At 47.1% G+C, this 13,509-nt stretch overlaps 1 protein-coding gene across 1 annotated transcript in view; it reads left to right on the top strand.

Annotated features, from left to right (window-relative positions):
- The window catches only part of LOC146806321 (pepsin A-like), a 97,139-nt gene that overhangs the window by 60,666 nt on the left and 22,964 nt on the right, over positions 1-13,509 (top strand). The window contains exons 2-3 of the mRNA XM_085623525.1: positions 3,595-3,751; positions 9,943-10,060. Of these exons, the coding sequence (XP_085479651.1) occupies positions 3,595-3,751; positions 9,943-10,060 (275 nt within the window). The remainder of the gene's footprint in view (positions 1-3,594; positions 3,752-9,942; positions 10,061-13,509) is intronic.

Here is a 13,509-nt window from a genome sequence, read left to right as displayed (position 1 = left end):
GAGATCTCTCCAGCTCCAAGGGTAACACTGCATGCCACAATCCTTTCAGAGTCACACCCAGTGAGATCTCTCCAGCTCCAAGGGTAACACTGCATGCCACAATCCTTTCAGAGTCACACCCAGTGAGATCTCTCCAGCTCCAGGGTAACACTGCATGCCACAATCCTTCCAGAGTCACACCCAGTGAGATCTCTCCAGCTCCAGGGTAGCACTGCATGCCACCATCCTTTCAGAGTCACACCCAGTGAGATCTCTCCAGCTCCAGGGTAGCACTGCATGCCACAATCCTTTCAGAGTCACACCCAGTGAGATCTCTCCAGCTTCAGGGTAACCCCGCATGCCACAATCCTTTCAGAGTCACACCCAGTGAGATCTCCCCAGCTCCAGGGTAACACTGCATGCCACAATCCTTTCAGAGTCACTCCCAGTGAGATCTCTCCAGCTCCAGGGTAACACTGCATGCCACCATCCTTTCAGAGTCACTCCCAGTTAGATCTCTCCAGCTCCAGGGTAACACTGCATGCCACAATCCTTCCAGAGTCACACCCAGTGAGATCTCTCCAGCTTCAGGGTAACCCCGCATGCCACAATCCTTTCAGAGTCACTCCCAGTGAGATCTCTCCAGCTCCAGGGTAACACTGCATGCCACAATCCTTTCAGAGTCACACCCAGTGAGATCTCCCCAGCTCCAGGGTAACACTGCATGCCACAATCCTTTCAGAGTCACTCCCAGTGAGATCTCTCCAGCTCCAGGGTAACACTGCATGCCACCATCCTTTCAGAGTCACTCCCAGTGAGATCTCTCCAGGGTAACACTGCATGCCACAATCCTTCCAGAGTCACACCCAGTGAGATCTCTCCAGCTTCAGGGTAACCCCGCATGCCACAATCCTTTCAGAGTCACACCCAGTGAGATCTCTCCAGCTCCAGGGTAACACTGCATGCCACAATCCTTTCAGAGTCACTCCCAGTGAGATCTCTCCAGCTCCAAGGGTAACACTGCATGCCACAATCCTTCCAGAGTCACACCCAGTGAGATCTCTCCAGCTCCAGGGTAACACTGCATGCCACAATCCTTCCAGAGTCACACCCAGTGAGATCTCTCCAGCTCCAGGGTAACACTGCATGCCACAATCCTTTCAGAGTCACACCCAGTGAGATCTCCACAGCTCAAGGGTAACACTGCATGCCACAATCCTTTCAGAGTCACACCCAGTGAGATCTCTCCAGCTCCAGGGTAACACTGCATGCCACAATCCTTTCAGAGTCACACCCAGTGAGATCTCTCCAGCTCCAGGGTAACACTGCATGCCACAATCCTTTCAGATTCACACCCAGTGAGATCTCTCCTGCTTCAGCGTAACACCGCATGCCACAATCCTTTCAGAGTCACACCCAGTGAGATCTCTCCAGCTCCAGGGTAACACCGCATGCCACAATCCTTCCAGAGTCACACCCAGTGAGATCTCTCCGGCTCCAGGGTAGCACTGCATGCCACAATCCTTCCAGAGTCACACCCAGTGAGATCTCTCCTGCTTCAGCGTAACACCGCATGCCACAATCCTTTCAGAGTCACACCCAGTGAGATCTCTACAGCTCAAGGGTAACACCGCATGCCACAATCCTTCCAGAGTCACACCCAGTGAGATCTCTCCGGCTCCAGGGTAACACTGCATGCCACAATCCTTCCAGAGTGAAGGAGTAGGAACAGTAGACACATTCAGAGGGTGGTGTTTACAATAAAAGTACATATACTATGAACAAACTATCTTAAAATGTAAATATCAGAACTATGGTGGTGATGACTGAATTCTCAGCATTTATAACTGAACCGAACCAAGGGAAGCCCCTCGCATGTCTCTCCACCTCTACCTGGCCCTTTTGGTCTATTTTCAAAGAGTATCTTTAGCCACACACCTGTTTCACTTAGTTGTCTACAGTTTTCCCTCCTACTTAGCTTTGCTGCTGGTCCTGCCCTTGGGTTGCAGTCTATCAGCAGCATGTCCACCTCAGCACCTGGTCGTGTGTCCTACCCCGCCCTTTCTGGCTTTTCAGTAGACTTTAGCTTGCCATGATTGTCTAGGGAGAGCAGAGGGGGAATGTTTCCTCATCACATTTGTGGTTACTTCTGTGCGTGAGTAATGCTGTCTGACCAGAAGGCCGCGATATAACAACTTGACTTCCTTCCAAGCTAATCCCGTTCAAGGCGGGATGGGCTTGTGGCTGCAAACACCACATGCAGCTTAGAGAGACGGAGCATTCATTTCAAGTGTCAACATGGGGTTTCAAAAATAAAACATGGCGAGAACACCCTTATCATCATTGCCATTCGAATACTGGGGGGCATATCTACAAGCCCCTATGGCCACCACAACTTCACTTTTGCCGACATTGTGGTGGCGATAGGGGCTGCGCCTCATATACAAGGCAGCGTTAAGCAACTTAACGTGGCTTAAGGCTGCCTTGTACATAAGGCCCCCTTTCTCGCTATGAGTGGGTAGTGGGTGTTGCAGTGGGCGTTCCAGTACAACACCCATTCATTTTGACGCTGCCCCTTATGTACAAGGGTGTTGTTAGGAGGCAGCACCAAAATTAACACCAGGTAAATCCTGGTCTTAAGATGGCGAAACGAGGAGAAATGCTTTATTTCTCCTCGTTTTTGCTTTTTCCATGTGTGCTGCCTTGTGACGCACACATGGAAAAAGCAAAATGCCATGGTTTGTTTATGTACAGGAAGGTGTCCCTTCCTATACATGAACAAACCTTAATAAAGATGCCATTTTGTCACTTTCATGTGTGCTGCATGAGGCAGCACACATGAAAGTGACAGAATGGCATTTCTAGGATTGTTTATGTGCAGGAAGGGACACCTTCCTACACATAAACAATCCTCCCCTGCAGGCAGACACCCTTGCACTCGCACTCTGGTGCAAGCGTGCTTGCATTGGCGTTAAGCTTAGCTCCATTGTAGGGGGAAACGCAAGGCGACACCACATTCTTGTAAATATGGTGCAGCCTTGCGTTTCAGAAGTGGCGGAGAATGTTGTAAAGCCAAGGAGGCTAAGGCCGCGCCCCATCACTTCCATGTACATATGTCCCGGTGTTTTTTAGGAGACCGATTCCCCCGTCTGAATGAAGTAAAACCACATGAACAAACACACACGGATGTATGACATTACAACGCGTGTTATTACAACGCGTGCAGTTACATCGCATGCGTTACAACGCATGCGATGTTACAACGCTATGCCATTACAACGCAAGTCTTTACATCGACTTGCGCTAGATGGTGTGCTAACATTAGAAAAGTGTAATTTACTATTCCAACTCTAGTCCACTTAACAGTAGGGAAGATGTTGGGATAGTAAACTACACTATTTGTAATGTTAGCACGCCATCTAGCGCAAGTCGATGTAAAGACTTGCGTTGTAATGGCATAGCGTTGTAACATCGCATGCGTTGTAACACATGCGATGTAAAAGCTGTGCGTGGTAAAAACCGCGTTGTAATGGCTGTTCCCCAACACACACAGTGCTAGATCACAATTGTTCCTCTACGGGATGGATAAATTTGATTCTATCACTTTCTTTTCAGGATTCCCCTAAAGAAAGGAAAATCTATGAGGGAACAGATGCGAGAAGATGGAACTCTAAAGGAATTTCTGAAGTCGCACAAAATAGACCACGCTAACAAATATTTGCCCGTCTTGGATGCTGACGCGCTCTATGAGCCCATGATCAACTATTTTGACGTAAGTAAAAAACTCCTGTGTTTTGTCATTTTTGTGATTACCGCATGCACTAGGAGAGGGTCTCTAACACTTCTTCCATGGAACACCAGACTGCACCACAGCCCCCAGGACAACAAAGTCCATACCACACTCTTTTTTTTTTAAAACACTTTAGTTTGAGAACTCTATTTTTGCAACAACAAAAAAATGTAGTCTGACTAAAGCAGACTAACATAACCTCCACTTGATGAAAATCAAAATTAAAGATTTTCTAGAGTTTAGAAAAAATAGAGAACTCGGTTTGAATTGCAGTTACTGGCTGCACTTAAACTCACATTCAACACCTTCTCCTTTATATTTTAAAATACCCCCTCCCACAATAAACCCTCCAATTGCACACACTATCTTCTCTACACCCTCTTCCTTCCCAGGTTTATGACCTTCTGGATTACTAAAGGCCTGGCTACTATCTTGGCGTGTGGGATACTCTGTCACAAACGTCATAGATACCCAGCCCGTTGTATAACAAGATCCACAGGAAATAATGGAATTGTAATTTGGCGGATGGGATATCCATCATGTTAGTGATGAAGTAACCTTGTACGCCAAGATCGCAAGCAGGCCCCGATTAAGAATTAATCACTGACCGGCTATTAAAGTCCCGCTACGGCGGGTTATAAGGCTATAATCACTGACACATTTTTGCACTGCACAAACAACGTTCATCTCTCCCTCCACCACATCTTCTTCTCTTGAACAGACATTTTCAGTGAACACTTCAACTGCTCCTTGATTCTTTTCTCTCTCCACGTCTTGCCCCAACCCCTGGATCCTGGAAGGCCCAATGTGCCATTTTCACCTAAAGCCAGAGAAAGGACCATACCGCTGGCTCTTACTTCATAAAGGGCCTCGCTCGCTCCTACTCTCCTATCTGATCCTTGTTGAGTAGGTTTGCACACTTTACTAACGTTACTGTCCTCCTCCAGGTCCCTCCAACCACTGCCCCAAACACTTTCATCTGCTCTTGTGTCCTCACCTTCTCCTGCCCAGTTCTTCTTTAGTAACATCTGATTTTCATCTTTCATCAACTCCACAGCTTTAAATTCTCCTTCGTTCCTTCTCCTTCAGGACCTGATCCAGTCAACTCATCCCTTGGGATAAAGGTCCAAATCTTCACCACGGCAAATCCACTCTGGACCCAGTTTGAACTTTTCCCAGGCTAACGTATCAATTTTCTTGAACCGCTCCTACTCCCCATCCAAACTATACTTTTAGGAAATTCTTTAAAGTTTACACTTATCTGTTGTGAAATACATGCGCAGCATTCACTCCAGTCCTCAAAGAAAAGACCAGTGATTCTGACCACCTTTCTCAGTACGATCCTGACTTTCTCCAAATCACCTGAGAATTGCGTTTTCTCTTGCAGAATTGATGTGCGCTCCAATCATAGCATGCAAACAAACTTCTTCAATCAGATCTTTGGACAAGGCACTCCAGCCCTCACACTGGCTTCCTTATGTCTGCACATCGTAGCCTGCTTTCTTTAACCTCATACTGCTTGATCTCTGAATGTTTGATCACCAAATCCTCCTTAGCAAGCCATCTCTTATGGGCATCATTGTTGGAATATTCTGATTGCCAGTCTCTGACTTCACTCACCATTGATTCTCTCGGCCCTGGTTTAATAACTCTTCCTGTCCCTTTTCCTTCTATATAGGGGTTTGCCTAGGTTTCTGTTCAAGATCTTGTTCATTCACTCTTTACACCATCTATCTTGAAGGCATCAACATGTCCTCCTGTAGATTCTCATGTCTCTTATTTTAGGAGGATACTTCAATGTTCTTCTACCATCACAACATATCCCCCACTGTTTCTCCACCTTCAGGAACCCAATTTCAATATGCTGCCCTGATCCAGCTAATAGCTTCCATTGTCTATAACATTAGCATCCTGAGCATTCCACAATCCTTCATATTCCCTCCAGGCACCATTGTTCCCTCCCCCTCTTATGAGACAACCTAAGGCTCCAGCTTGACTCAGAAGCTTAATTTACCGCCCCTGTTGGTTCAACACAGGTAGGATTGAGCCATGCATCGTGTATCATTCATCCCTCAGTCCAATCCGAAACAGACACATCAGTCAATAGATAGCTGACCTATGGCTACTGATTCTTCCTTCACCCCCCTCCGTTAACAGCGACTGTTAAATAAAGGCCTAAACATTGCACCACGAGTGCCGTTCACCTGCCCCGGCCCACGCCTTGTTGTTGCACCCTCATCATGTAGAATGGTAAGATATGCAAGAAAAGGGCGTCCAAGAAATTGAAGCCCATAATCTTTCAATGATTCCAGGGCCTGGCCCTGTCCTACATATCCAAAACAGATGCACCCTCTGCAGTATTCTGCACACTGAGATCCACACACACTCAGTGTGTTCTCCTCATCCGCCGGGCTTGGATCAATTCCTCTACCTGCACCCCTTCACTGGAACAAATCATACCCATCACTGTGATCAATCAATACAAGGCATCTCTTGGGCCACACGTCTTCCTTCCGGACATGCACAATCAATAGAATCCCAGATTGAACACTATCCCTGCGCTGAAAGCCATATTTGAAATGCTAAGAAGCAATCACCTACCACCATCCTTCAAAATGCATCTTTAGGAATACTGCAAACTTGATCTCAGGTCCCATCCACTCTAAGCTCTGTTTTAAGTGACTCTGACTCGAATTTCTAATAAATGCAAGAAATGTGCTTAGCATTTGAGATCTCCCATTCATTTAGGTCGCCGCTACAGAGAGCTTTAGCTGCCTGGTGGCCCGACCCACTGTTTCCAGTATACTTAGATTGGACTTTGGTCAGCCCCTTGCTCATTACTGCTGTCTCAGTTGTCTCCTCTTGATTCAATGGATTACTTCCCTATTCTTGTCTCTCAGTAGCCTAATCGGTTTACTTGGATCCTTCCACTGCTAACATTGCTTGCATTCCAGGAAAATACTTTTTGCTTTTTCTTTAGGCACTCCGTGGGGGTGCATGTAATTTATTTTTCTCGCCCCCCTGTGGTGCTTTCACCTTCACTTTGCCCCAACCCACCAGCTCTCATTGTTCTCTATGTTCACCCTCATGATGGGATGCGATTAGGCCCAGCCAAATAATGCTGTTCACATATTGTCAGACATGTCCTCTTGTCTGTGACATCTTTTTTTGCTGGTTTTGTGTCACATTTTTCGCTGAAGAGGTCCCTGTCGGATCTTAGTCAGGGGCCGCGGGGCACATAGCGGATGCTAGGCCTGAAGGTAGGAGACAGTGGTTTTGCCACTGTTGTCCTGGAGTCTGTCCTACAATGACTCTGCAAACTGGACTAAGTATAAACCTTTCTGCATTTGGGGCCAGGTTTACTAACCTTTCAGTCAATGCAGTGCAAGAATGCTGTGTTGCATGCAAGAGAGAGAGCAAGAAGGCATCTTTCTGCACTAAGTTATGGCGCACGTCCGCCCTGCTATAGCGGTGGCACACTTCAGGCATCCTAGTGTCAATGCAGCCACCCTTGCACCACGTTGCAAGGATGCGTACATTACAGGAAGAATTGTGTTTTGTGAAGAAAAGGGCTCCTTCCTTGATAAAAACAATCTCTCAAGGGATAGTGTGAGGGGTAGGAGATCATATGTCAGCAGTCAACAAACAAACACCCTGGTGAATGCTTGTTTTTTGGTAAAAAGAAGGACATTTATTCATGCAGCAGAATTAATTACTACACAATCGGATTCACAAATCCAGGGTGTAACTCCTGATGGAGATTCTCGCCACTTGTGCGCAATACACAACTCCTACTTCAAGGGGGAAACATCCTTTTCCACGCAACCATTACAACGCGTAATGGTTACATCGTGTCAAAACCGTGATGTAAAATACCGCGTTGTGTTGGTATGCGTGGTATCATCATACATTCCTTTAAGGCTCTATTCCCGACCAGATGACCCCTTTCACTGTAGTCCCAGCAGCCTCCAGCAGAGGCATACATTAGGATCTGGTGAAGAAAACATTCCCCAAAAGTAAAAAAATGGGCAATCAGCAACTTGGATCCTACCCCGTTGTGAGCAGCACGTTAGTGCTTTGCAGGTCTGAGATGTGTTCCCCGCGCTGTGACCCTCTTGGTCCATGCCAAGGAAGCTCCTTTGTCCTTGTTGACATCTGCAAAGCCCTAGGGCCCCCTAAGACCCACTTCCTGTCCCATGTTGAGAGCCTGGCTCCTGACATCACACAGCTTCAGTTCACTGCATGTGATTTGCAGTGACTGTTAATTTGTTTGCATATTGGATTGCTTTTTTAAAAGTAGTAAATCAAGTTCAACAAGAAAATGTTAACAATTGCAGACTGGAGTGGCATGCACCCGCATACAGGGAAGAATAGGCATACGCCATGAGTGAAACACCTCTAGTCCATGCTGGCTTCCTTCATTATTCCTTAGTCAAAAACGTCCCTGCTTCATTTGGGATATTGAAAAATGTGTGTGAGAAAACAGCAAAGAAACCGCATAACTAACAGCAAAGAAACCGCATAACCAACATGGTGCCTGATTCAGAGTTTGATGGACAAGTTTCTCTGCTGGAAACGTGACGTATATCCCACCCGTCGCATTGTAAGTGCCATAGGATGTAATGCACTTGTAATAAGATGTACATTTTATATATAATTATCCAAAGACATTGTTCAAAGAGGTAATTTTCCAAATGTGGGTATTGATAGCTGTTTGCAGGAGACAATGGGGGTTAATCAACGAGAAGTGTGGTGTAAACCATGGGCATCAAAAGGGAATCCTTTCATTCATTTTGGCATCTCCTTGGGAAAAGGAGAAACACAACCCAAGTCTGGCTAAGACCCCAATAGTGGAACCTTCTCCACCATGCTACACCCAGTGGAGGTTCTTCTAGATTCAGCACTTCCTCCAGAAACGAAAGACTTTATCATCACCAATCAGCTCAACATAGGTAAATTAAGAGTATAAATGACATCTAGTAAAGCTAACAATCGGACCGCACCTTGAGTATCTATATGTCTTTTCATGAATTCAGAATATGCTTGACCAGTGATAAAAGATCCCTAACCAAGAACTCCCCATATCCTTGTGACAATTCATTCTAAAAAAAATTGATTGAATTGAAGATAGTTTTTCTGACAGTTTCATTTATCCAAGTTGAAGGTTGACCTGGGAAGACATTCCAACACAATCACATCCTTTCTCCAGACCTGAGTGGATGACTTCAGGGATAAAAGTTTCATCTTTATCTCCGCTATGAGATTTGGGTCAGGTATTATCCGTGTAGTGTCTTGTGCTTTCTGATTTGCTGAATAAGAAATGGACTTTACCATTTGAGAAGTGAAGAGACTGTAAATTGTAAAATGAGAAAGAAATGTGAGAGAATGATATCATTCATTAGTGACATCATAGCAGTTCCCCGTGGACAGATGGAATTATTTTAGAGAATGGTTTTTATGACAGAGGATTTAAGAAAGCAGGCGATGATGTGAAGACATAAGGAAACCAGTGTGAGAGCTGGAGTGCCTTGTCCAAGGATCTGATTAAAGAAGTTTGTTTACATGCTATGATTGGAGCGCAAATCAATTCTGCAAGAGAAAATGCAATTTTTAGGTGATTTGGAGAAAGTCAGGATCGTACTGAGAAAGGTGGTCAGAATCACTGGTCTTTTCTTTGAGAACTGGAGTGAATGCTGCGCATGTATTTCACAACGGATAAGTGTAAACTTTAAAGAATTTCCTAAATGTATAGTTTGGATGGGGAGAGGAGTTGAACGAGGTGTACTTTGTGGATTAATGCGACATGGAAGAGGATTCTAGTGACTCCCTTGTGAAACTCTGAGACCCTTGTGAACTTGTGAGACCCTTGTGAACTTGTGAGACCCTTGTGAACTTGTGAGACCCTTGTGAACTTGAGAGACCCCTGCCCCTCATCCATAACTCCAGCATAGAAGCCACTCTATAAAACAATCTGACTTTGCGTAGGGAAATCTGACGTTGTACTGTTGCTCTTCTAACTATTAGAAAATGAGAACACCACCTCTACTCACTGTTACAGTCCTTGCATATTGTATCTGTCATGAGCGCTTCAGACTTTATTACAAAGCAGCTAAAGTTTCAAAAAGGTTTATATTAGGAATTACCTTTGAAATGATCTTCTTCTTGCCCAGCAGACCACTTATTACGGCACCATCTCCATTGGGACTCCGCCCCAAGACTTCAAAGTGATCTTTGACACCGGTTCAGCCAATCTCTGGGTCCCATCTGTGTACTGCTCAAGCCCGGCTTGCTGTGAGTATCTCTTGAAGGCAACACATGCACTAATAGTAGTATTCATATTCCATCAGCGGCAGATTCACGGGTAACCAGACCAGCTCCTGAGGTTCACCTGCGCTCCAGCACCAGCCGCTCCTCAACATTTCCAGCAATGTGTAGAATGACTAGCCACAAGCTCCCTGGCCAATCACGACAGACCCTCTCTGGCACTGCTGGAGCTCATGTTTGTGCAAGCTATAGATATCTCCATCTTCCTCTTGAAAGACCGTCTGTCACAGCAGGAGAGTCTCCGAAGCTGATACTCCCACAACACAGGGCATGGGAGTGACTAGAGTTCACACCTGGATGTCTGCTGCAGTGATATGTGCATCAAAAGGTTAATCCCGGGCTCCCAGCCCTACTCATTATAATTCCCTTATCAGCTCCCTCTCCTTCCTGACCTGTGTCAAGGCCTTTTCCTTGTGATATCTCACTGAATCGAGGAGCACTCTTTCAAGTGTATAGGGGAAGCCTATTTCTCTCTTCCCCGTGTGTTTCACCCAGACCACTGGAAGGCGGCAGTACACAAATCATGTCCCGGGGACTCCTCTATCTCCTCATGTCCTCTCCATGTAGACCTGAATCCTCCAAAATGGAACCCAGGGTCATCCATGTAATATACCATTTCATGTACCATTACTCTCAGTGCATGTACACAGCACACACACTGTCCAACACCATTACATTCATGCATTGTGCTTCCTCGGGTAAACATACACTCAGATAGGGATGTCACAGTATCTAGCAGGATGGGCTTCATACACAGGTGCCCAAGGGCTCCTAGGATGGTAACTCATCTCGCGCTCACTTGCTAGGCACATGCACTTTATTGTACATAATTACTCTGCATCTCAGTCCTGAGCGGGTTGAAAAAGCGATTAAAAGCTCTGTTGGGCATCGTGTGTTAGGCCCAGTCAAAAGTAGAAGGTAGCAGTAAAATACTGTGATGCTCTTCTTTCCCTTACACACTGTGTTAAGTACGTGTTGTTGTTGTGATGTTGTGCCAATTGTCTTTTACCAATGATTTGCGGAATCTTATACTGCTCCTTCACTGTAGCTGTGAATCACGATGAACAATGTGCTGTTTGTTATTGTAACAAGCTGCTGCATGAATTGTCTATTTTTATACTTCTTATTTTATCATAATTTACTTTTTATATCTTTTATGACACAAGCTGTCGAGCTAAAGCTTATACAACAACACGCACTCAGCACAGACATTTTTCTGACATGGTGTTGGTAGTGTCAGGACTCTGGGCACTTTAGCACTGCTGCCCAGTGTAACGTGCATGTGCTCTCTGGGGTAAACATGGTAAGATTGGTCTACAACTATTTGGCGTATTAACTTTACCTATCAGTCACCAGTAAAGTGGTATCTAATAAACTCGGGCCAGTAAATTAAATGCTACTGGTGGGCTTGCAGCGCTGCTTGCGCCACCCACCAAAGTAGCCTTTCAAACCTGTCTCAGGCCTCTGACATTGCAGGGCCTGTGCGCGCAGCTTACTGCCGCTGTGACATGGCACATAAAGTGAGTGCCACGTCTGTGACCCCCCCCCTTTTACTACATATCAGTCACCCCTAAGTTGGCCCAAACTAGCCCTATGGGCAGGGTGCATTTTAGGTAAAAGGTAGGACATGTACCTTAATTGTGTGACATGTTCTAGTAGTGACAAAACGCCATTTTGGTTTCTCACTGCTGTGAGGCTGCCCTCTCATAGGAATGCATTGGGGATTCTCTGAGAAGTGTTTCAGTGTAATTCCTGATATGAGAGGAGTAGCGTGGTCAAGTTTGGTATGTTTGGAATAGTAATAATACATTCTGCAGAATAGTGTGCGCAGATTTATTATCACTCTTTTAGAAATGCCACTTTTAGAAGTTGGCATTTCTGTGTGCTATGTATCTTTGTGCCTGCCTGATGTGTATTGCATGTCTGGTGCTGGAGTGACAGGGGCTGGTGAGGTGTGTGGCTCCAGAGGGGCAGGGTGAGTCAGCGCTAGGCTGAATAGGTAGATTTGCATTTGGAGTAGTGGGAGGAGTAGCCCCTGACCCTGAATAGGTATGTGCCTGGCTGATACAATACTGGCTCCGCCACCCTGTGATGTTTCTGGGGCCAGAGCTTAACCAGACAAAGGAGGGTGTGAGTACTGTATAGAAAATGCTTCATTAACCCCCAGAATCACTTGGGACTGGATCCCCAAGCCCTGTGCCAGGGCAGAACAAAGACCTGGCTGATATAAACATTGGGGCTGTGACCCCCATGTCTGTGTGATTTTTGGGTGCTGCTTGGTGCTTACATGCAGCTAGCAGGCTGCCAGCCTGCCAGGAGGAACTGCTGGTGGGGATGGACTTGCTGCCCTGCTAGGCAGCTGAGGGGTCTGCTGGCAGCTTTGGAGCCCCAGTGTGCTGGCCTGCCTGTTCACATCTGGGAGGGAAGTGCTACCTGATCCATGCTAGTGCTTGCAGGTGTGAGCATCAGGCGAGCGCAGCTCGTATGGCCTGTTACCCTGGCCCGACAGGGAGATCATGTTGCTGTACTTGGGAGGGGCGCTTTCTGCCCTGCAACGTGAGCAGCGCCCCCTATCCTCTGAGGTTGGAGCCCCAGGTGTGGACTTGCACCACCAAGGTGCAAGGAACGTGCCAGGAGTTCCAGCGCCCCCTATCCTCTGAGGTTGGAGCCCCAGGTGTGGGCTTGCACCACCAAGGTGCAAGGAACGTGCCAGGAGTTCCAGCGCTTGAAAGAGCTGTGTTGTGCAGCCCGCCCCATCGTGGAGTTCCCCTGAGAAGGAATCCCAACACGGGGGATCCCTCTGTGCTGTGGCAGCCAGGAAGCCAGGCGGGCTGCCTGGTTGTGGGACCTATCAGGGCAGAAGCACACGGCCGGAAGTCAGGTTTGGTCCTTTCCTGGTTGGAGGCGGGGCTCCTGCAGCAGCGGTGTGAGCCCCACGTGTGGTCTCGGACTTCGGGGGAGTCTGACCGAAGTCCTTCAGTTGCCATCTGTTGTTTGTGCTGGGGAGGGGCCAGCCTGAGGCACGAGCTTCCATCTGAGAGGCCGTAAAAGGCCCTGGAAGTGCCGCCCAACATTGAGGAAGACCGGAAGTGTCTAGAGAAGCCCTGGAGAGTGCAGCTGAGACCACACCCATTTGGTGCCTGTGAATGGCACCAGAAGAGCCCCGGTGAAGGGGGCTCACAAGACCCTGTTGGTGCCCGCTGCTGTACCTGTTTTCTTTTCTGCCACTAGAAGCCCCATTGAGGGGGGCTTAGGAGGCACTCTGTGGTTGCCCAGTGGGGGTCACAGCTGTAGCGTGAGGTTGCGGACAGCTGCAACGTTGGGGGCATTTTGGGTTCCAAGAGAGAACAGAGTGAGTTGCTTGGAGTCTCCAATCTGGGTATCATAAGAGTAGTGGAACCTCAAAGAGTCAGGTA

The sequence above is a fragment of the Triturus cristatus genome, chromosome 8 (genome assembly GCF_964204655.1).
Source record: "Triturus cristatus chromosome 8, aTriCri1.1, whole genome shotgun sequence".
NCBI lineage: Eukaryota > Metazoa > Chordata > Amphibia > Caudata > Salamandridae > Triturus > Triturus cristatus.
The sequence above is the reverse complement of the archived record's forward strand: the minus strand, read 5'-3'. Positions and strand labels throughout refer to the sequence as shown.